Source organism: Mirounga angustirostris, unplaced genomic scaffold (assembly GCF_029215605.1).
Source record: "Mirounga angustirostris isolate CCGP_5_RB_7025 unplaced genomic scaffold, mMirAng1.0.hap1 SCAF_4, whole genome shotgun sequence".
Lineage (NCBI taxonomy): Eukaryota > Metazoa > Chordata > Mammalia > Carnivora > Phocidae > Mirounga > Mirounga angustirostris.
The window spans coordinates 97172441-97197926 of NW_026991712.1; the positions used below are offsets into that span (position 1 = coordinate 97172441).

The following is a 25486-nucleotide window of genomic DNA, read 5'->3' on the forward strand; positions in this document are numbered from 1 at the left end:
AGATAAGGAGAAATTGTTCAAGGGATTTCATATACACAATTAGATAAAAAGAAACAAATGGTCCCACAGGGCCTGGTTTCTCACTTGATAGGCAGCTTCAATGCTGCCACTAATTTCTCTCCAATAGGTTCACTTTAACGAAAACTTAAGCGGTACTTAACGTCAACTACTACTTAGAAGCCTATAGACAAAACATTTCAAAGAAGTCAACCTAGAACCGAGAGGAAATGACTACCAAAACATGCACCAGATACCCAGCAGAATGGCTTGAGTTAAAAAGACTGACGGTACCATCTTTGGCGAGGACATGGAACTCATCAACTGCTAGCAGGTGTGTAAACTGGTACAATTACCTTGAAAAACTTTTTAGCAGTATCTACTAATGCTATCCATATATAGTGTATAGTCTGGCCATCTCGTTCCTAGGTACATACCAAGTAGAAATGATGCACATGTGCATAGACTCATGCAAGAATGCAGAGAATTATCCATCTTAGTTCTTGAAAAGAACCCAAATGTCCATCAGCAGCAAAATATGTAAGTTTCCTGCTAGTACAGTCAGGCAATGCAAATGAACTACTGCGGCCCATATGCTACTGCAGTAGTACCCTTCTAGGGCAATTCTCGAAAACATATTTTTGAGTAAAAGTCACCAGACAGAATACCTGTTTTTGTTAATGTTAAGTTCAAAGAGAGGCAAAACCAATTACGGTGTTAGGAATCAGGGCAGGGATTACCCTGAGAGAGGAATGACTATTATTGATACAAAGAGGTGTGTTCACTTTGAAATAACACATCAAATGTTCACTTAAGCATTTTGTTTCAGATGACCCATGTTCGGCTTTAATTTGGCAGGAACTCAGGAGTGACCCTGGAAGGAATTCTACCTATTCAACCACTATTTCTAGAATACCTGTTCTGTAGCTGGCACCGGGGACACGGTGGTGAACAAAACATCTATGGTCCTTGCCCTCGGACAGCTTAGAATCTCATCTCATGGGGAGAGAGACAAATTATCAACAGATGAGCACATCTACAAGCCATGTATCACATTTACAAGACACAGAAACCTGGAAATAACCCTAACAGGTGGAATGGGAAGTGGCTAGGGGTGGGGAAAGCCCAAAATAAGAGCGTGAGCAAGGCGTTTGTTCTGCTTTCCGGACCTTACCTGGCTCAGAGCTGCTGCTCACTGTGGGTCTAAAGCAGAAGGCATGATTTCTTTTTAGGCTTCTTCTTTTCCACTGGTGTTTTTCTATTTATCTGTCTGACCAGGTCATAAAATATCTAAATAAAAACAAGAAAAAAAGTCTTATTCAACAAACACTTGAGATCTTGCTCCACAAAACCATCTTGGTTCTGTTAAATGTTATTCTGCTCTTGGATCTGTATTTTGCTGCTTTATTCTAACAGCAGGTTTCTCAGAAGCCCCAGGTGGCTTTCAGTCCAGGTAAAGCAGGACTTACCAATTTACTGTGAGGGAAATAACCTGCTCTTAGATATTCAATATAAACTTAAGAAAAAAAGTTCATAGTGAAAAACAAGGTAGTGAAGTTATATTCGTCATGGACTCGTCTATGCTTCAAAACATAATTATTAAGGGAATAGTTAATGCTCAACTTGAATCTTCACATTTATTTTATTTTTAAAAACTTCAAACTTGGGTGCCTGGGTGGCTCAGTTGGTTAAGTGTCCGACTCTTGATTTCGGCTCAGGTCATGATCTCAGGGTCCTGGGATCAAGCCCCGTGACTGGCTCCCCGCTCAATGGGGGGTCTGCCTGTCTCCCTCTCCTTCCGCCCCTCCCCTGCTCTCGTGCGAACTTGCTTTCTCCCCCTTAAATAAATCTTTAAATGAAAATAAATAAAAATAAAAATTTCAAACTTACAGAAAAGTTACAAGAATACCAAGGACTTGTTTGTGTACATTCTTTACCCAGACTCACCAATTAGTAACATTTTGCCATGTGTACTTTATCATTTCTCCCTAAATACACTCTTATTTTCTAAACCATCTGAGAGTAGTCTGCATACAACAGGTCCCTTAATGGTTGAGTATGTATCTCCTAAGAACAAGGATATTCTTCCATACCCATGTTACAGTTACACATTGAGTACATTTAAGCACCAATACGTTACTTTGTATCATCTATAGCGCAGATCCCAATTTTATCAATTATCCCAATAATGTCCTATATAGAATTCCTGCTCCCCCCCACCAAAGGATCCATCTAGGATCACATACTGCATTTAATTTTCTGTCACTTTAATCTTTTAAAATCTGGAACGGTTCTTCAGTCTTTGTCTTTCATGACATTGTCATTTCTGAAAATGGATGGCTAGTAACTTTATAGAATTTCCCTCAGTTTGGGTTTGTCTGATGTTTCTTCATGAGTAGATTCATGTTATGTATTTTTGGCTGGAATAGGACAACCGTGTTCCCCTCAAGATACCACATGTAAAAGCAAATGATTTTTGTTTGCTGCTTTTGGTGATAGTAATTTTGGCTAAACTGAAAAAGAGAAAAAGTGTGTGACCCCAATTTTAAGTAATAATCTCTGTTACTACATCTTCTGGATTCGTTTTGGATGAAAAATGCAAGGCATCAGAGACAAAAATACAATAGTACTTATTTCACAGAAGATTATTTTAATACCGATATGTTTATATGTTTCATAGTGCTAAGTATGTCCAAGTATTAGAACAATTAAACAACAGATCAGCTGAATTTGGTTCTTTGCTATGAAATGCAAATACTTACTTACTAATGACCCGAGAAGCAAATATCGCAGAATCTCTTTACTATTACTCATCTGTAATAAATAGTGCTTTGTAGAAGTGTATCAAAAGGCCCTAGCTTTTAGGGGCATTAGAGGGACAAACAACAAAATCTGAATATGCACTAAACAGGGACTGTGTAAATAACAATTTTCTTGATTTTAATAACTGTGGTTGTGTAAGAAAATGTCTTTGATCTAAGGGTACATACACTAACATATTTAGGAGTAAAGGAGTGTGATACTTAAACACTGACAAAATATTAACTAGTGAATCTGGATGAAGAGTGAAAAAATTCTTACTGTTCTTACATATTTTCAGTAAGTGTTAAAAAGTAAAATATTTTAAAAATCATTTCTTTAAGATGGTGCCCAGATAAAACAACTTCTATTTATTTTTTAAAATGGTCCTAAGATTACAAGGCTAAATTATTAAAAAGAAAAGCTTTATCCCAAAGCTTTAAGTGATTCATTTATATTCTTTTCTTTCTGCTCCATCCTCCCCACTGCCGTCTTCGTCCATTTAACTTCTCTATTATCTTATTTCTAAGAAAGTTGAAAACACTGGATTTATGAACAAAATAGCAGTTTCACAGCTCTGAAACTCTCTCAAGAACTTAATATGCATAAGCTACGAACAAGTTCTCTTTTGTTCCCTAGCCTTAATGCGTAAGCTAGAAGATGAAAAATTAAAAGGATAAACTAAAATAGTCCAAGAATCAAAACCACATATTTCTTCACGCCAGCCAGTTTTGGGTTTCTGGTACTACACTAAAACTGGTTTTGTAGTGATATCCTCAATGACTTCTTCGGCAAATGTTGCCCACTTCACCGCAGCAGCTGGTTCAGTGATGGAGGCAAGTTCAAACTATAGTATTTGGTTAGATACGCTTAGAGGCCTCAGCCTAGGTTCTTCCTCATCTCTCTGAACTATAGAAAAATCTAAAGGGAAGACAGAATAGTTTCTCAATCCCTCTGCCATTACTCAACTGGGATGTCTTGATTCCAATTATTATTCCAGCCTCAGCAAAGAACAATTAATTCTTGATTAAGACTGATGTGATTCTGGTACTGTCAGTCCTACTTTCAGAACAGAGCAAAAATGGTGTGGGTAAGAGTTTAATATATATATTCTGCTACAGGTATCAGGGAATTAGAGGGCTATTTAGCCAAGCAGTATATCCCTGTGTGATCTGAAATTTGAGTCCAACAAAAATCACATGTATATTTACAAAGCATTAGCTGTCTGAGGAACTATGAACTATCCAAGGAACTCTGTAGCTGGATTATCAAGCTATAAATAGAGAAACATTAAAAGAAACTCAAATATTATACTCTAGCATAAAGTTTGTATGTCCCTCAAAAGAGTAAAGATCCTTAAATAGGTAACGTATTCCATTTTGTTTTACTGTTCTCCGTTTTTAATAAACCCTCACATCAAGGTTTAACAAGACTGCTGTGAAAATGGAGCTCTGGGGCACTGGAAACTATAACCCAAGAGGCTTAGCAAGTAGCAGGTGAGTTGTCACAAACATGTAATGCTTTTTAAAAGTAAGGAACACCTCCAGTCCATGGTGCTCACTGGACCCTGGCCCAACCCAGCCCCAGCAGAGCCAAGTCCTATGAACCTGGCAGGCGGGTACCAGTGAGGGTGAGAACAGGGACAGCAAGGAACCAGATCCCTAAGGCCAATCATCCTGCAGATGGTGACCCTGTACTACTGTTTCCCTAACCAAGCTCATGCATCAATCCTAATGCTTTCTCCCCCCAAGATTTATTTATTTACGAGACAGCGAGCGTGCGAGGATGCACGAGCACCAGCCCCCACCATGCTTTTTAGCTCTGTTTTTTTTTTTTTTTTGAGAAAAGACTGTACTAAAACTTAAAATTTTAGGGGTGCCTGGGTGGCTCAGTTGGTTGAGTGTCTGCCTTCAGCTCAGGTCATGATCCTGGGGTCCTGGGATGGAGCCCCATATCAGGCTCCCTGCTCAGAGGGAAGTCTGCTTCTCCTTCTCCCGCTGACCCCCCACCTTGTACACACTCTCTCTCTCTCAAATAAATAAAATCTTTTTTTTTTTTAAAGATTTTATTTATTTATTTGACAGAGAGAGAGACAGCAAGAGAGGGAACACAAGCGGGGGGGTGGGAGAGGGAGAAGCAGGCTTCCCGCCGAGCAGGGAGCCCGATGTGGGGCTCAATCCCAGGACCCTGTGATCATGACCTGAGCCGAAGGCAGACGCTGAACGACTGAGCCACCCAGGTGCCCCTCAAATAAATAAAATCTTAAAAAGCAAACAAACTTAAAATTTTATGATTAGTAAAATTTTTAAAGTAACATCTATAAAACTGTAATTACACAATAGAGAAAGTTGAAGCTAAAAGCATATCATACTTCCTTTCATTTACTTGGCAGTGAAAAAGAAATGACTGTTGAAGATCTCAGTAGGGACTTGTTCCCCACTAGGATGCAAACTTCTCTAGGGCAGGAATAGTGTCTGTCTGGATCACTGGGATTACCCCAGTGCCTGACACACTGCCAGACACATAGGCACAAAATAAATATTTGCTGAACAAAGTGCCAGACACTGCTAGACACATAAGCATGCAATAAATATTTGCTGAATAATGAAATTTATGAATTTTTTATGTACTTATAAAAACTGGTTTACCTAAAAAAGTAAACTTTAACATTCTTGGTTATTTGAAAACAGAGGATCTGTAGCAAGCTTAATTTTTTTGCCTGTCAGATGTTTAAAGTAACTTAGTCATTTTAAAAGTCAAACAAGAGCCTATAACCATAATATTAAATCAAGGAAAAGTGACCTACAGACCCAAAGGCCAGAGAGAAACAGCAAACAAAAACACAGGATGCTGATAACCTAAGGCACTCATAAGTCTCACCTATGTTATAAGTGAGCTAAATTGACCGATGACCTGTGATACCACAAATGACAAGCAAACTGGCAAGTGAAGACTTCTGCATCACGGGGAAAGGAAAGAAGCCTACTCTGGTTGGCTGGTTGGTTTTTTTAAAAAAGCTTATGTTAAATATGTTAAAACAAACAAAAGCAAAGAGAACCTCTTGAGGTTTTGGTCAGTTGGTGGCGGCAGGTGGAAGTGCACGGATCTTTCAGGGATCCAGGAAGGTACTGGATTGACACCCAGGCAGCGGGCATGCTTATTAAGCATTTCCTGTCACAGCTACGTTCTCAGGATAGTGGAAGGCTTAAGTCACAGACAAAAAAAGCCTTGGGCACCTGCTGCACCAGGCCTCAAAGAGCGGGTGAATTCCAGTTCCATGCCCATGCTCACAGATTCCTCCCTTTGAGTCAGAAACCAAAGGCAGGCACGACTCAAAACACCAAATTCTGTGGTATCCATGAGGTATTATCTTTCTGTATAACATAAGTTCACAAGCTCAGTAACTACTTTGATTTTTGTATTTTCCTACTTGACTTTACAACCTCTTTACACACATGCGCATAGGTAACTGTTACAATGCAAGGGTGACCGGACCATGTGCACACACCACCTTCTGGCGTATCATTCAGAAGCTTAGCAGGATTGAAACACATTGCTTAGCTTAAACTTTCTCTTTGCCAATAAGGTAAATATCAGTGTCTTCTTCACAGCCATCAAAGTGATTTTACTCGAGTGAGGGAATATGGTTTCTAGGAATTACTTAGTGTTCTCTGTACACTGCTAGAATCAAGACCACTTAGAAGAAAATTTTTTCTTCAAAAAATTTGGTTTTGGCTATTAACTTAAAGGTAACTAAAAAGGCACTTGTTTGTGCTGCCTAGCAGCTGTAGGTTACCTCATTAACGTTGATCTTTGACTTTGCAGAAGATTCTAAAAAGGCACAGTTACACCACTGTCTTGCTAAATTCTGACCCTGTTCTTTGCCAACTACTCGCTCATCTTCCAGGTCACATTTATTGCCAACCAAAATCATTGGAACCTGTGGGAAGGAAAAAAACGTAATGTGAGCACTAGCATACTTGTTCCTTAGCCTCTTTTAAGTAAGCAACTACCTGTCACCAATTGAAATGTATTAGTTAGGACTATAAGCTTCACCAAGTGCTTAAAAAAATTCTATGTATGCACATTGGGGGAAAGAAGGTAGATGGAGGGGGAAGAGACAGAAAAAATATGGAAGAGATCCTACTACGTTCATTTGCTAAATTATTTTAAGGATATAATCGCATAATTCTCATGTGGACTACTAATAATAGCTGAATTCCAAGTACAAAAATCTGAAGGAAAAGGAATCTTCTGCAATGCAGAGAAGAATGTACTCACTGGGCCTAACTGTGGTTTAAGTGCTTCATCTCAAAGGTCCAACAAATTCCAAAAGTAGTTGGCAAGACCAACACAGTAACAGGTTCTACTTCTATGTTTGACATTAGATCTGAAGACCAGTTTAGGTGAGATGTTAAGAAGGAATAACAGCTTAACAATAACCCACAAAATAGAGCCACAAAGCAACCATGCCTTCCCTTTTTCCCCATACCAGAAAGGCTGCCCCTACTTGCAATAAAACAAGTTGCTAACAAACTATATAACACCCTTAGATAAAAGGTGTCCACAGAACCCAGTCATTTGTGAGGTGATGCACACTACACACAAGAAAGGATTTAAGGGACATGGTGGATCTTGTACCTAAAATAAGCAGTACTTGGGAGAAGTGTATCACAAGTTAGATGAAACATTCTAGACATCTACAAGTCCATCTTTTTTAGTTATGACATGAGATAAAGAGATTAACATCACCAGAATTCGGTGATTTGTATATAATTGCCTATGAAAACAGAAGTCCCTTAGATAAATCACTCATGGGAAGCAAGAGAACTATTCATTAGGTTACGTTGATCATGAGTCATATGGTAGAAATCCCTTCCGCCTACAGTATTACCCAAAGTTAAGGTCCTGAGCAGATGCATATGTTCCCATTAATAATGAGAGAGAACATGCAAAAACAGAAAGAAAGGTACAAATGAAATTTTATATCCCAATTTATACAACCGAAAAGGAACTCTCTGTAGTTCAAAACTGAGGTAAAAACGTAAAATATACATTTCATCTTTGCAAAAAGGCCCAACAGCAATGATGTTATTCATCAAATAAGAATTCTGCAACAAAAATAAAATGAAAAAAATATAAAAGCCCAGTTAATTAAAATCGTCAACATAACTCAAAGGAAAAAACTGTTTAGTACAAACTATACCAAGAGAATTTTAGAAATGGAAACATACCATTATGGTTCTTACTAATGTTCTTTGAACACTGTTTCTGACATAACTACCACCTTTCAAAGTTCAATTCGAGTCCCACTTCTCCCAAGTACTGACTCCTCTTTCTTCCCTACTGCACTTATTAACACACAGCACAATGAGCACTTTATCAAACATGCCCTCTATCTTAGCATATAATCTGTAGGTAAATTCAGAAAGTTGAAAAAATTTTTTGATCACAGAGACACCTTTAGGTTTGTGGTAGATACCCTCCAAATCCTCTTAACAGAAAAACAAAAACACTTTTTGGCCACAGAGAGATAGCAGTATGTCTTAGAGTGAGAAAAACAGGGGTGCCTGGGTGGCTCAGTCAGTTGAGCGTCTGCCTTCAGCTCAGGTCATAATCTCGGGGTCCTGGGATAGAGCTCCACTCCCTGCTCAGCAGGGATTCTGCTTTTCCCTCCCCCTCTGCCTCTCCCCCTCTGCTCGTGCTCTGTCTCTTTCTCTCACTCTCAAATAAATAAAATCTTTAAAACAAGTAGAAAAATACTTACATCTTCTGTGTCCTTAACCCGTAAAATCTGTTCCCTCAGGTCCTGTAAGTCATTAAACGTGGACTGAGCTGTAATAGAATATACTAGTGCAAACCCTTGGCCATTCTTCATATACAAATCCCTCATCGCTGTAAATTGCTCCTATAATAAAAAATGTACAATTATAAGTATGATTTCTTGAATGTACACTGGAACAATTTACATCTGAATAATCACAAGTAAGCTACTCAATTTTTTCTTACACTCTATCATGACAGGAAATATAAGACCTATTACACAGTTTCTAGAAACTCTGAGATAGATGTTCTTGTTCCCTACTTATACAACTAGAAGCAATGACAATGAACTAAGGAATTAGAAGATTAGAAGGGAGATCTTAACCACCTTATCATGCAATATCATGCTTTCTGTGTGGTTTAGAAACTGTACATAATTCCTTTGTACATATAGATCCTAATTAAATTTTTTGATGCTTCTAAAGATGACCTCCAAGAAAGTGCTGTTAGAAAAGAGAAGCCTGAGTACTGAATCCTGAGGCCCTCCAACATTAAGGGGTTGGGGAGATGAAGACAAATCAGGAAAGGAGACTTAGGAGTAACCAATGAGAGAGGGAGAAAACCAAGCAAGTGTTGATTCCTGGAAGCCAAATGAATAAAATTTTTACAGAGGACAGTGATCAACTGAGTTGGAGGTTGCTGAAAAGTCCAAGGGAGTTAGGATACATGCAGAGGACTGATCATGAATGACACGCCATGGACTTGAAGCCATGTGAAGAGAGGGTTAGGATATGAGGACAATCAAAAGATGGTGGGATAAATGGACTGCAGGTTCCAGTGAAGTTGAAGGTATAAAAGGAAGTGAGATGGAAAAACAAGAGGTAGAGAGTAGCATGCTTGAAAATGAGATGAAGGTGGTATCACAGTTATTGGTAATCAGATAGTCTAGGTAAGACCATGGGCGGGAATGGCTGAAGCAGTATGGAGGTCAATAAACTGGTAGGCCGAGGAAATGGATCATCTATAATATCCATATAGGTTCTATTTGAATACTAAAATCACCAAGAATTCTGACTGAAGCAGTGATGAGGAGAGTGAGCAAAACTCTTCAAGGAATAAGGAGTGATCTGGAACACGATTAATGAGCATCAACTACTTTCCAAGCTTTATGCAAGGCACTGGGGACAAAGACAACTAAACAGGCAATTATGACACCATACACTGAGCACTAGGATGGGAGAATGACAAGATATTTAAGAGCACAAAGGAAAGATCTCTACAGTAGGGAAGAACTTCCTTAACTTGGACAAGAGGAAGAACAAAAAACTCCTTCACCCTTGCGGAGGTGATGAAAGGAAAAAGTAGAAAAGTGCTCTTTAACTACGGGGGTATCTGGGAACAGAGAGGAATGACTGCTGATTCAGAGGCTAAGGAAATTAGGGGAGGTTGGAATGGCAAAAGGGGGAGATATTTTGAGTCAGCAGATACAAGAAAGATGTAGTTCTAATGATCCCAAGCTTCCTTTCCCACAAAAGAATGGAAAAATATAGTATCATTAGCACTACAATTGCGCCAGTCTACTTATATGCTTTTCTCAATGACATGAAACTTTCTCATCATTCATAAAATTATGTGGAAAATTTGTGCTAAATTTTAAACAACTTATAACATTTAAGAATACCATCCATTCTAAAGCTGAGAACTGCCTAATAGGTAAAGTCTATATGTATGGAGGAAAAAAAGAAAAATCACTTAACGTGTGCATTTATGGCAGTATAACAGGAAATCATCAGTAATTAATAACAAAATTATAAAGGAGATGACAAATGAAGGCAATGAAAATAAAAGCAAATACTTGGAGCTCATACTATGAAACAGGCATTATGCCAAGTGATTTATAATCATTATCTCATTTGATCATTACAAGCACCCTATGATATACTTATGTCATCATACTGTAGTCATTTAAAGATGAGAATAAGGCTCAAAATAATCCTGAGGATTTTTGTCAGAAAACATGTATCTGTCAACAGCCCCTTGATATATTAAAATACTAATAAAAGGCAAAAACAATTTTGATAAAAATTAAAGACTATGGTGCCAAGAGACAAAGTCTTACATAAACCCAGAGAAATACCCATTTTAACTAAAATTCTGGATTTAAAATACCTTTTTTAAAAAAAGCAGTAATAGGGTAATCCTCATCTCAATTTGGGAGAAGATACCCAACATACACATTCTGTAGGTGAACTTGACATACAATGTAAGAGTGGTATGTGGACATGAAGTACATCACAGATGGTTGGAAGCACATAAGAAAATTTAAGAAGCCCTACATTTAGATAATTTGTTCTTAATCAGAGTAATTACTTTTACTCAGAGGAATTATTCAGATGACAAAACCTGTTCACTAGTTAACTAAAATCTATCAGAAAAAGAGAAAACATCCTTACTGTTCCCGCTGTGTCCAGGATTTCGAGCATACACTGTTGGCAATCTACTTCAACTTGCTGTTGGGGAAGGGAGGAAAAATGAAAGAGTAATATCAAAATCAAAATGTCAGTCTGTTTTCCTGCCACCTCTTCACTCCAAGTACCTATTAACAACTACAAAGCCTTTTCTCTAGGAGTTTGCTCTATTGGCTGAGACTTAACTTGGCACTATAATAAACAACAGGAGGTCTCAAGCATGTTCTATTAATACTACGGAAGCCAGGACTGTTAATGCTGAGTTTAGATATTTTCTGACCACTATAAACTGAGTAATGATTTTTGCTATTATTAGAAGGTAACGGTCATAGACTCCAATTTAAGAAAAACTGCAACAAACAGGTATAGTTCTAACAGAAATAAAAATGTATAAAAATATGTATATTTGTATTCTCTTCAAAGAAAACAAAGCACAAAAGTATTAAATAGCTCAAAATGCAGATAAGATTTTAAAGAAAATTTTACTAAAATACGCCCCAAATTTAATATAGGAAAATTTTAAGAGATAAGGGGAATGCAGAGGTGCTAAAATGAGTAACACTGAACTCATACAGTCCTCAAGACTTTAAGGAAAAGGTATGTCTTTGGAAAAGCTATGTGCATAAGGTGAAATTTTATATACTGAATTGTATTTCCCCAGTGTTTTATAAAGTAAGAGAAGGTTGGCCTAAAAGAAGTATCAACTTATCAACTGTGTGGAAAATTTTTAATAAAGAAGTGATAAAGAAAAGTCCAATCTTCAACATTCTAGGTACAGATCTGTTTGTAGTTACAGCTTTAGCCAGCAACTTGTTTGGGAGCAATTTTAGTACGGCAACACTGTCTTCTAAAAATAAGTGTATTAACATAAGGCCTATTTTAAAATCTTCTGCGTCAGATCAGGGATTGCTGAGAAGCACCACTGGTGGACCTACAAACTCAGTGTCACACCACTTACAGGACTCCTGTGGTCATCTGCACAATCAGTAAGTGGGCATGCTCAGTGAACAATGAATTAGGTCTGTAGTTTCTCAATGTACCTGGAACACAACTTTATTTCCAATTTGCAGATAACGAAACTGCTCTGCCAGTATGGCTGGATGACCTTACATAATTTAACAAAACTTGTAACACTATTAAGGATAAATTCTACAACATTTAACAAAGTAATCCTTTCCTATTTGTTGAGAGGTAGGTTTAATTCTCTTCCTCCCCCCTTAACATACTTGGGAAATAAAATCATGAACATTCCTCATAATGTTAGTCTTATAATGAAATAAAATAGTATTCTGTCAAGACTACTGAATTTTTTTCTTTTGAATAATCTTTATGTTTTAGAACTTTGGCATGAGGGTCGCAATAAAATTGAGCAGAAAGTACAGTGTTTCCATATACCCTTCTCCTGCTTCCCACAAGCCTCTCCTATCATCAGCCTCCCACACCAGAGTGGCACATTTGTTAGACTCAATGAACCTACGTAGAGACATCATTATCATGCAAAGTCCACAGTCTACATTACGGGTTTACTCTTGGTGTTGTACATTCTATGGGTTGGGAAAATGTGTAATGACATGTAGCTACCATTATGGTATCATATAGAATCCAGTATCTAATTTCTTATAGTCTAAAGATAAAATCCCTTAAAGTTATTCTAAAACTAAACAAAAATAAAAACTTTTGGTCACAGGGTAACTTTGAGAATAAAAGCGATCTTAATTTTACTTCACAAAAAGAGTTGTCAAAAATATACCTATTTATATGCAATTTTTCTAAATTAAAAAAACCCCTCCACCAGGAAAATGTGTACACTAAAGAACAGATTACTAATCAGTAACAGAGCATAGAGTTCTCTGTAGCTAAGTAGTATTTAATGAGAAATATTCTGTCCTTGTGAAATTTTTAAAAACAGGTATGAAACATTTGTATCACTTCTCAAAAAATATTTTTAAAAAGCAATTCTATGGGTCAAGTTTTAAAGTCCCAAGGAACTATTGGTAAGCATGTGTACACAAGTTTCACATTTTACCTTTCTGTAGGAATCTTCTATCGTTGGGTCATATTTTTCAACAAAAATTCCCTGAACAAACTGAACTGTCTAGAAAAAAAGAAGCAGAGAAAAATTAAGAACTTAAAAGAAAAATCAACTCTTCTAGAATGCTACTTACACCCTTATAAGTGATAAAGACTAAATGAAATTATGTGAAAATTTTGAGTAAACATGCAGATGTACAGTCTCATTATTTTTCAATACAGGGATACACCCACAACTAAGAGGGCACATTGAGAAAGGAAGCGGTTGTGTTAAAAAGCTGTCAACAATACTGCAGCCAACTCCCACTGTGAAATAATTACTATATTAAGTTTCAAAATACAATGAAGATACAAATAAGGACACAGATCCAAATTAATGAAAAAATGAAAATTTATCAGTATTTAAACTCCAAATACCTCTTTACGCATCTATAGTAACTTTTATTTCATGCTCTTAAAGGAATAAACAAAAGGTTCTAAATCTTTGAAAATCTTAAAACAGTCTAATTGTGGGGGAAAAGAGAAAAGGAAATTAGAAAGTACTGAATTTACTAAATTTACAGTCACATTCAAGTTTCATGTTCTCCCTAGAAGTAGGTATTTTTCCCATTTGCCACTGAGATTCAAATATACAACCTTTCTGATTCCAAAGCCTTACTTTTTTCATCGGAAATACTGCCTACTCATCTTTTTCAGATTACCTACTTCTTTCTCTAAGATTTCTATAAATACAGACTTGAAACTAGGTATTTTATCATTTGGTAAATAAAAAGAAGTACAGAAGATGGTTGTGAAATATTGCCTGGACAGCTTTGAAACAAGGTCTGGTACATTGTCACCTAAAAGCAAGGAAGGGTAAGAATGTGGCCCGAGGTCACATGCACGATTTTAGCTTGAGCTAAACACATTAGCCGGAATATAGTAAACTTCACACTTCTTCCTCTAAGCTCCTGTTCTTCAAAGGAGACTCAGGATATAATTACACCAAAAACTTTAATCGTTATTTTTATCAAGGATTTAATCACCTCATCTTCTTAGCACTACATAGAATTCAAACATGGAAAACTTCCTAATATGCTTTATACTAGAACAGAGGTTCTCAAAATGTGGTCCAGAGCAGATGTTTAGAACAAAACCTATTGTTCTCATAATACCATGACGTACTTGCTTACTCTCATAAATTTACAGTGTTTTCCAAAGGGTATATAACATGTTATAGCTAGATACTAGATGCAGAAGCAGGTATGAGAACCCAAGTGCTTTCTCTAAGCGGTTGTTAGAGACTAGAAAAAATGAAAAACAATCTCCCACTTTTCACTTCCTTCTTCCTAAAGCAAGCTTTCATTGTTTCTCTGAATCTCATCTCCTCAGTTCTCAGGGACATCTTATTCATTCATACCGACTTTTATACCTTCCGTTTTCCTACTGGATCCTCCTCTTCCTTCCTTACCTACTGTCCTTTCTGTGTTAAAATCAAAAACAGAGACCAGCCTGAAAATTCCCTGAGCAGATAAAACCAGTTTAGTCTGTAAACAAAGCTTAATTTAGTTTATTTAGCAAAGCTAAATTGACCTGGGGGTCATTTCTTGCTTATGCTTCTGGAAGTCAAAAGCAAAACTTAACACTGTTTCCCAAGGTTGATTTGAGGTAACCACTAACCAATTCTCTATCATTTAAAGAAAATTCTAACACTATAACCAGTCACTGAAGAATAAAGCCACTGTTTTCTCACTCTATAAGCTGCTTTATAACAATATACCCCTGAGCCTCATTCCATGTTCTGGTTTTGAAGGTTCCGGTTTGCAAACTGTCTTTTTGGTGTGTGCACAATAAACGTACTAATTACCACTTCAATGATTCATTAATTTTACTTCTGTTATTTCTTGAACTTTTGACCCCTGTAACAATTATTCCCTTCCTCTCCTATGTCTTCATTGTCCTTTCCACGGGATTACTGCCTCCAGCACACAAACCGTTTGCTCTACCATCTCCCACCCAGAAATAAAAAATTTCCCTTAACTCCACAACTCCTCCGGCTTCACCTCCCCTCTCTGTTCCCTCTCATAATCAAACTTCACCTGTCTACAATCGTGGTTCTGTTTCTTCAGCACTCATTTACTCTTTAACTCACCCCAGCATGGTTATGGCACTATGACCTTACTGAAGCTTGCCTTTAACAAGTCCAGCTACCTCCATGTTTCTGTATCATCTCTTTCCTCTCCTTTACTTGACTTCAAGTAAAGCTGCTTTCCTTACATGCAAGTATAAGACATACTCTTCTATGTTGGATTCTTCAATCCTACCTACTCTTTAAAGGTTGAGAAGCACTCAGAGCTCAGTCCTGAGTTCTTCTTTCTCTAGTCTCTTCCTAGACAACCTCACTTATTCCTATGGATTTTTATTTTCAATTATTTTATTTATTTTTGAAAAGGTAATCCCATGGACAGAGGACAAAATACAAAAGACACAAAAGAGTATGCAGTGGTAACCAACCCTACCTATCACCTTTGTTCCCAATTATCCAATTCCACCCCCAAGTAACCAGTATGTTATCTGTAGTTTATTTAACCTTGCAGAGATAGTCTCTACATCTTATACTATCTTCCCCCTTAGCCTCCTTTTTTTACTTATCAAATGATAGTCTACACTGTTTGGTACCTGTTTCCCCCCTAAATAATACATCTTAGATATCACTATATATCAGTATATACAGAGCTGCTGCATTCTTTTTAATAGTTATATATTATTCTACTCAAAATGTATATTAAAAACTTACTTTTAACCAGCCCCTACTGGTAGACATTTAGGTTGTTTCCAAACTCTTACCACTGTAAGGAATGTTGTGATCGATATCCTTGACCATGTTATTTTGTATATATGAACTTATACGTGAAATTTCAAGAGACTTGCTGAAAGTTATATGCATTTAAGTTATTATTATTATTTTTTTTAAGTAATCTTTATACCCAATGTGGGACTTAAACTCACGATCCCAAGATCAAGAGTCGCATGCTCTTCCGACTGAGCCAGCCAGGTACCCTGAATATGTGCATCTAAAATGACAGATATTCTCATTCACCACAGAGGTACTAATTTACAGGTACTAATTTAAAAGAAACATAATTCTCATGAACTTAAATACCATTGATACATTCATGGCGCCCCAAATCATACCACAAGTCTCTCTTAAGCTTATTATCTTGAGGATCCAATTACTTATTTGATGTATTTACTTTAACATCTCACATAACCAAATTTGACATGACTCTTGATTTTTACTCTCAGATCTGCTCACTCTCCAGTGTTTCCTTTTTACTTAAATGATCCATCCATAAAATTAGTAGCTCAACAACTAGAAATTTGGGAATCATCCTCAACAGCGCCTTCTCTCCTAGTCCTCACATCAATCCAGCACCGAGTTATTTAATTCTCAAAACATCTACTTTTCTCTTCTTCGCTGGCACAGCCCCAATATAAGGTTCCACAAACAATCGGGTTCAGTCAACTCCCAACTGGTCTCCCATGTCCACTCAGCTTCTCTTCTAAATTACTTCACACAGGTTCTGTTTAAAATTTATATCCAATTCTGTCAACACCCCTCCCACCCCCGAAAAAAACACTTTCAATGGCTTCTCACTGTCATTAGGAGTAAGTTTCAAGTTGTTATATGGTCTTCAAGTCATGACGTGGTCCCTGCCTCTCACTTCATTCCTTCTACTTTCCTTCCAGTTCACTCCTGCCTTGGCAATTGTGACCTGTTCTCAGTTGTTCAAATGCTAATTGAGGTTCATTTGTCATAAGGGTCTCTCTTAACAGTCTGTACTTTTCTTTCAAAGTATCTCTCTCAGAATTATAATGAGGGAGTTCTTCATTTAACTTTGTTAATTATTGTATCTCCTTCACTATATGGTAAGCTCCGAGGGACTATGACTGTTTTTGTTCACTGCTGTAACCCTAGAGTTGACAGTGTAGAATCTCAATAAATGTTTACTAAATAAACAAAAACTAACTTCATTTCACTTAAGTCTGGGGTGGGAGCAGGCAGGACTTACTCCACTAGTATCTGAAATAATCAGTCCTCCCCACCTGGAATGTAAGTTCCTTAAAAATGAGAACAATCTTATTCCTCTTTGAATCACAATCACAGAGTGCTTAGAACATGGTAGGCAACCGGGAAACATTTGTAAGTGAAAGAATGAATGAGCCACCGTTGTACAGACCGTACACATGTGTGGTTACTGAATGAATCTCTGTCGCCTCCTGCAGGTCAGATACTAGGCATATAAAAATACTGCCACCTTTTCTCACTAGTGACTAAACGTCTAAGGCAAGCAAATATCAATGTTCTTCTTGTACTATGCTAATTCAGTTAGAGTTAGGTGGCTAACTTACCAGAGCGGACTTCCCCACGCCTCCTGAACCAAGGACCACTAGCTTGTACTCACGCATGATGTGGTCTGTTTAAATACCGGCAATCTGGGGAAAAAAACAAAAACCTAAAGATTAATAAACATGCTGAGAATAGCCAAGAGTGTGCAACTGTTACATGAAATATATGGTATTTTGTTTTTTGTTTGCTTTTTCCTTTAAGACTATTAAGAGGAAGACAGGCACACAGTAAAACCATGCAGATTCTAAGCTAAGTTTATAGGACTACTGCCAGGCATTTTAATTCATTAAAGATCATCTCTGACTAGGCATCAATCACCATTAGAGCCTGTTCATGTTACTTGTAAGTAACTGTTACTTGGAAGTGACTGACTAGAAAATAAGGTGATTAAAACTAGTAGTTGTCTTATAACTACAATCATGAACCCAATTCTTTATAAAGCAATTGTTTAAACAACTAACACACTTTTTTGAAAAATTCACTCATTAGCATTAAAGTATATGTTATTTTATTTGCTTAAAATATCATGGTAATTATATACTATTTTGATCATTATTCTATTATAGCTGAACCATGTAAAATATTACCTTGAAAATTATTAGGATACGAAAGGGATGTTAATTAATGAAATTGTTAAAACTCTATAAGTAGGTATTAGCAATATACTCCATAAGGCCCAAATTGCTAGAAAGGATAAAAAAAAATATATAAACTTTATCTTTTTTATCTCCACAGTTATCTTTTTTTTTTTTTTTTTTTAAATTCATGAGAGACAGAGCGAGAGAGAAAGGCAGAGGGAGAAGCAGGCTCCCAAGGAGCAGGGAGCCCGATGCGGAACTCGATCCCAGGACCCTGAGATCATGACCTGAGCCGAAGGCAGACGTTTAACCATCTGAGCCACCCAGGCGCCCTATCTCCACAGTTATCTTAAAAGGTAAAAAGGCAGGAAAGAATTTCTAATGGCCATGATGGAATAAGTATGAATGGACTTTCTATCCCACAGTAAAAACCAAAGCCAGATAAAATATGTGAAACAACTGTTTTCAGACATTTGACAATAAGCAGTATAGGACTATGATCGCCGAGTGATGTGACAAAATGAAGTGAGGCCTACACCTGCCTTGGCTTTCTGCTTGGAGGCACTTTTCAGACTGAGGTACAGGGGGGAAGAACTCAAGCAGAGACCAGAATGTGTATCAGAGAAGAGGGAGTTAAGCACAGAAAATTCCAGAAATCTGCACAGGCGTTCACTCGAGTCTCTGACCAAACATTAAGCAGAGCATGCAGGATGAAACTCCATGAGGTAAAGGCAAAGAATATATAGGGATCTATAAGCTGAACAATTCCAGGTGCTGAGAAATATTGGGAGTTTTGGTCAGGAAAGTTCCCCTTGTTGAAAAACAGGCAATTCACTTGAAATCCCAGAAGACTGACTGACTTCTTGAGAAGATATGCAAGACAGAAGAAAATGGAGTATCTTTAAAATGCTTCAAGAAGGGGCGCCTGGGTAGCTCAGTCGGTTAAGCATCAGACCCCTGGTTTCTGCTCAGGTCATGATCTCAGGGTCGTGGGACTGAGCCCTGCATAGGACTCCACGCTCAGTGTGTAGTCTGTTTCTCCCTCTCCCTCTGCTCACCCCTGCCCCCTATGCTCTCTCTCTCTCAAATAAATAAAATCTTAAAAAAATAAAATAAAATGCTTAAAGAAAAAAATGGTGAATCTAGAATGTTAAATACAATGAATCTATCCTTCCAAAATGAAAGTGAAATAAAGTTTTTTTCAGGAAGGAAGGAAGGAAGGAAGGAAGGAAGGAAGGAAAAGGAAATGAAAGGAAACAAAAGAAGGAAAGAGGGAAGGAAGAAGGAAAAGCTGGGGAAAAAATTTTACCAGTACCATTTAAAAAAAGCAAAGGAAGGGCGCCTGGATGACTCAGTTGGTTAAGCGACTGCCTTCGGCTCAGGTCATGATCCTGGAGTCCTGGGATCGAGTCCCGCATCGGGCTCCCTGCTCGGCAGGGAGTCTGCTTCTCCCTCTGACCCTCCTCCCTCTCATGCTCTCTGTCTCTCATTCTCTCTGTCTCAAATAAATAAATAATTTAAAAAATCTCTAAAAAAAAAAAAAAGCAAAGGAAGTTCGTCGGGTAGAAGAAAACGGTAACAGACGGAAATCTGGATCTACATAAAGGAATGAAGATTACAAAAGGAATAAAAAGTACCAAAAATGGTGAATGAGAGTAAATCTACAAGACCTTTTTGACCACTTAAAGCAAAACTAAGTAACAATATACTACAAGGTTTTACAACACACACAGAAGTAATAGCACAATAATACCACAATAATAGCACAAAAAAAGGAAGGGGACTGGAAGTATATTGTTCAAGGTTCTTACAGTGTATTTGTAGTAGTATAATATTATTTGAAGATAAACTGTCGTATGTTAAAGATACATACTGTAAAACCCAGAGCAGCCAATGAAAACAAACTGATTCATCCAAAAACAGCAGAAAAAATACAAAAAGGCAGAAAAGAACAAAGAAAAGATGTGAAAAATATAAAACAAACAGCAGGAGAGCAGAATTAAAAGGCAACCACACCATTACATTAAATGTAAATCATCTATTCCAATATTCCAAAATTCCAATTCGAAGTCAAGATAAGAAAGCAAGACCTAACCATGTTGTCTTCAAGAAACAAACTTTAAAGATACAAGGAAAGTTAAAAGTAGTATTTGTTGGTGACAAAGTAACAGTTGCTGCTAATATCACTACTGTGGTTTGTTGCCTGCACTCAAAATAGAAACAAATACTAGAGGTTAAGGAAAAATAAAGATTTTTTTTTTTCTATACAAGTGTTGGGGACCCTAGATTATGAATCCCTACCTCCTCCAAGCAGTTAGCATTTTGGTTACTCTAATCAAACTCAAAACTTTTTGGTTTCACATCTTCTTTATACACTTTTATATTCTTAAGAGTTTACATTTACATGGATTCTCAGGAATGGATATTGGATTTTTTCCAAATACTTTTTCTGCATCTATTGGTATTATGCAGTTTTTCTTTTTCTTCCCACTAATATGTCTGCTCTTTCCACTTCTATTCAACATTGTTCTAAGCTAGATATAGTAGGGTCTAGCCTATGCAAAAGGAAGAAGTAAAATTGTCTTTATTCACAGATAACATGATCCCATATGTACAATACACAAAAAGAGCTACCAGACTTACAGGTGAATTTAGCAAGATTTCAGGATAAAAGGTTGATACAAAAAAAATAACTATTATATTTGTATGTACTCTCAAAGAACTGAAAAATGTAATTTAAAAAATACCATATACCAAAAAAATACCATTTACAATAGTATCTAATAAGAAATAAAATACTTAAAAGATGAATTTAACAGAATATGTGCAACGCTTATATACTGAAACTACAAAACATGGCTCAGAGAAATTAAGGACATAGTAATTAGAGAGACGTGCCATATTATATTAAGATATGTCCATATTATTGTTAAGATGTCAATTCTCTCCAAGCTGGGTCTACCGATTGAATGCAATCCCAATCAGCAGGTTTCTTTTTTGTAAAAACTGACAAGATGACTTTAACATTTTTTTGAAAATGCAAATAACTTAGTATAGTTAACAGTTCTGAAAAAGAAAAGTGTTACACTGATTTTAAGACATAATATAAAACTACAGTAATAAAGATATTGTTACTGTCATAAAGACAAACGGATCAGTGGCACCAAATTAAATCCAGAAATAAAACCACATATCTATCTTCAGTTCATTTTTGATGGAGGGACTGTCATACCCATCCTTCAAGATAACCCCCCAAGGATCCTGGCCTCCTGGTATTCATAACTTGTACTGTTCACTCTCAGTTTTCATATCCCTGTGTAGTTTCTTCCTAAGATTGGTTGTGTGACCAACAGAATATGGCAGAAGTGACCATATGTGACCTCCTTTAAAAGGCACTGCAGCTTATACCATGGTCTCTGGGATCATTCTAAGAGAAGCCATTCACCATGTCATGAGGACATTTAACTATCAGCCCTTCAGAGAGGCCCAACTGGAGAGGAACTGAGGACTCCTACCAACAGCACACTTTACCAAACATGTGAGTGAGCCCCCTTCAGAAGTGTATCTTGCAGTTTTAGTCAAGCCTTAATTTAGAGGATTGCAATCTTATGAGACCATAAGCCAGAACCTTACAGTCAAGCCACTCCCAACCCCTGATCCACAGAAACTGACAATAAATGATTAATGTTGCTTTAAGCCCAGTAAGATTTGTGTTAATCTGTTACATAGGAATAGATTGTTTAAGATAGGGGCAAAAGTAATTCAGTATGTAAAAGTCTTTTGAACAAGTCAAGCTGGAAAAAAATAAATTTCAACTCTTACCTTTGTTCATAATAGCCAAAATCTAGAAACAACCCAAGTATCCATCAAGAAGTGAATGGATAAATTGTGGTATGTCCAATCAATGGAATACTACTCAGTAATAAAAAAGAACAAACTACTGACAGATTCAACAAGATGGATGAATCTCAAAAAACACTCAGCAAAATACACAAGAGTGACTACTTTATGATGGGGCAGGGGTGAGGACTATAAAGGAGCATAAAGGAATTTTTCTGGGTGACGGAAATGATCTGTACTTTGACAATGGTGGTGGTTACATAGGTATTTCCATTTATCAAATCTTACTGAATTGTACATTTATTTTTTAAAAGATTATTTGAGAGAGAGCGTGCACAAGCGGGGGAGGAGGGGTGGGGGGGGGAAGCAGGGGCAGAGGAAGAGGGAGAAGGAGAATCCCTAATGATCAAGGAGCCAGACGTGGCACTCCCCCACAGGACCCTGAGATCATGACGCTTAACTGACCAAGTCTCCCAGGCGCCCCCTTTTTGAATTGCACATTTAAAATAAGTACATTTTAGGAACCCTCATGCACTTTTTTTTTTTTAAGATTTTATTTATTTATTTGAGAAAGAGAGAATGAGAGACAGAGAGCACGAGAGGGAAGAGGGTCAGAGGGAGAAGCAGACCCCCAGCTGAGCAGGGAGCCCGATGTGGGACTCGATCCCGGGACTCCAGGATTATGACCTGAGCCGAAGGCAGTTGCTTAACCAACTGAGCCACCCAGGTACCCCCCTCATGCACTTTCTATGGGAATGCAGACTGGTGCAGCCACTTCAGAAAACAGTATGGAGGTTCTTCAAAAAATTAAAAACAGAATTACCATATGATTCAGTAATTCCATTACTGGGTATTTACCCAAAGAATATGAAAACACTAATTCGAAAAGATATGTGTACCCTTATGTTTATTGCAGCATTATTTACAATAGACAAATTATGGAAGCAATCAAAGTGTCCATCAATAGATGAATGGATAAAGAAGATGTGGTATATATAGACAATGGAATATTAGTCATAAAAAAGAATGAAATCTTGCCATTTCCAACAACATGAATAGATCTAGAGAGTATAATGCTAAGTGAAATAAGTCAGAGAAAGAGAAATACCATATGACTTCACTCATATGTGGAATTTAAGAAAAAAAATAAATGAACAAAGGAAAAAAGACAAACAAACCAGACTCTTAAATATAGACAACTGATGTTTCCAGAGGGGAGGTGGGTGGGAGGACAGGGGAAATAGGAAAAGGAGAATAAGAGTACAGTTATCACAATAAGCACTGTAATGTACAGAATTGTTGAATCACTATATTATACACCTGAAACTAATATAGCACTGTATGTTATACTGGAATTAAAATTTAAAAATAAATAAAATTTTAAAAATTTAAAAAGAAAAAAAAACAGGGACATTTTATTACATGTAAATTGTAGCTCAACAGAATTAATTTAAGAAAATCCAATGGGGAAAAAGGTAAATTTCTCAGAATACCAGTTACATATATAGTTTTATAAACTGAATGTGTCGCCCCCCCAATATGATGATATTAAGAGGTGGGGCCTTTGGGAGGTAATTAGGATTAGAGGAAGATTAGATGACTGGATTAGTGCCCTTAATAAGAGTCCCAAGAACTTGCTTCTCTCACTCTCCACCAAGTGAAGAAACAGACAGCCACCTATAAGTCAGGAAGCAGGTCCTCCTCAAACACCTGATTTTCCAGTGCTTAATCTTGGACTTCCCAGCCTCTAGAACTATGAGAAATAAATTTGTTGTTTAAGCCACCTAGTCTATGCCAATTTGTTCCAGCAGCCCTTACTAAGAAATATAGTAAGGATAAATTATAGTAGACTATGCAACAGACATGGCAGCAGGTTATGATTGCTGTTCTGAATCAAAAAACATTTACAAAGTATCTCCCAGGTACCAATTCTGTATTAGGTGCAAGGGACACAAAAATGAAAAGTATGTTTCCCATCCTTGAAGAGCTCATGGAGGAGGAAAAAGTAAGTAATTACAATATGATGTGAACATGTTTTTGTGTGTGTGTGTTTTTTTACAGAACAGAGATTAAAAGGTTGGGGAAGGATGGAGAAACAGAGGAGAGAGCAGGTTTTTCAATGGAGGTTACAAGAACTAAATGAAAAACTGAATAGGAATGTTCCAGGTAAGTAGGGAAGGGCATTCTAAGGAGAGGAAACAGCTTGAGCAAATACTCTAAATCACTAAATACACAAGATCCAGGGAATACCCCACAGCTGGGTGTGGCCAGAACAGAACTTGTTTAAAAAGCAAGGTATGGAGGGGCGCCTGGGTGGCTCAGTCGTTGGGCGTCTGCCTTCGGCTCAGGTCACGATCCCAGGGTCCTGGGATCGAGCCCCACATCGGGCTCCCTGCTCAGCGGGAAGCCTGCTTCTCCCTCTCCCACTCCCCCTCTCGCGTTCCCTCTCTCTCTGTGTCTTTCTCGGTCAAATAAATAAATACAATCTTTAAAAAAAAAAAAGCAAGGTATGGAAAATGGAGCAGGGTACGGAGACTGGGTTATGCTTGCAAAGGCACTTAATCATGTAAAAGAGTCTACAATTTAGTAAGCAATGGGGAGAAAACAGTTTTTTTTTTTTTTTTTTTTTTTTTTTTAAGTAATATAGTCAGATATATATTCTGGAAAGAAAACTGCTAACAGTATATAAAATGGACTGAAGGAGACACCAGAGACAGGGAGAATAGTCAGGAAGCTATTGAAATAGCTCAGGTGGAAAATGACACAGGCCTGCATAGCAGCACCAGGGCTGATGAGGGGACAGTGGTTTTCTGAAGGTAAAACCGACAGGCCTCCGTAGCTAGTTACAGGTTATTATTTAGGGGAATGTAGAGGAATCAAGGGTAACTCCTAAATATCTACTTTGGGTAAATTAGGTGGCTAAAAGGAGGTTTAAAAAGAAAGTTAATATTCCTGCCCAAAATTAAGTTTGAAATTCCTATGGGGAAAAGTAGGTAATATGTGGTATTTAAAACTCTTGTCTGGAAGCTCAGTAGAAACCAAAGGGCTAGAGGGTACAGACTTAGGAGTTGTTGTAAGCAATGTTAGTAGTTAAAAACACAGCAGATGAGAATTTATTAGGTGAAAATAGAAGAAAGCTAAGAATTAAGCCCTGAAAAAGACCACATTTTACAATGTAGATGTACAGGAAACTGGAGGAAAACATGAGCTGGAAGAGGTTCGTGCTGGACACTAATCATCCTATACCTCTATCTGTATCAGGTGGTTCTCTGATTTCTATGAAAACAAAATTAAAACAAACACCTTGATTATTAAACACAAGAGCATATATATATCCAGACAGATCTACAATATCTATAACCCCCTCCTCAGGTCCCTGGTGATTCTTAGCTGGGGACCACTGTCATTTTAACAAGATGTAAATACATCATCTCTCTAATCCGAAAATGTGTATCTTTCAAGAGGGAATCCTAATATAGCAAGGCTCATTTATATTTCCCAAATTGCCTCCTAGGGCAACAGAATTTGGGAAAAGCACTCAGACATGGCCAAATTATTTTGGGTATTCTGCAACAACAAAATATTTGGCCCCTGTTCCTCAAATCAAGTAGTAAGATATT

The 25486-nt window shown here is 37.3% G+C and overlaps 1 protein-coding gene across 10 annotated transcripts in view; it reads right to left on the reverse strand.

Annotated features, from left to right (window-relative positions):
- The window catches only part of RAP1A (RAP1A, member of RAS oncogene family), a 76630-nt gene that overhangs the window by 2565 nt on the left and 48579 nt on the right, over window positions 1-25486 (reverse strand). For 4 of the 10 annotated variants that reach the window (XM_064588650.1, XM_045896967.3, XM_054512687.2 and 1 more), the window contains 6 exons: window positions 17451-17534; window positions 13054-13122; window positions 11013-11069; window positions 8564-8704; window positions 6593-6736; window positions 1172-1287 (listed from right to left, as the gene is read on the reverse strand). In XM_064588650.1, coding sequence (XP_064444720.1) covers window positions 1201-1287; window positions 6593-6736; window positions 8564-8704; window positions 11013-11069; window positions 13054-13122; window positions 17451-17507 — 555 coding nt within the window. In that variant the 5' untranslated portion in view covers window positions 17508-17534 and the 3' untranslated portion in view covers window positions 1172-1200. Of the gene's footprint in view, window positions 1-1171; window positions 1288-6592; window positions 6737-7077; window positions 7908-8563; window positions 8705-11012; window positions 11070-13053; window positions 13123-17450; window positions 17535-25486 lie in introns of those variants that run through there. The other 6 variants (XM_045896968.3, XM_064588656.1, XM_064588654.1 and 3 more) reach the window with 5 other exon arrangements.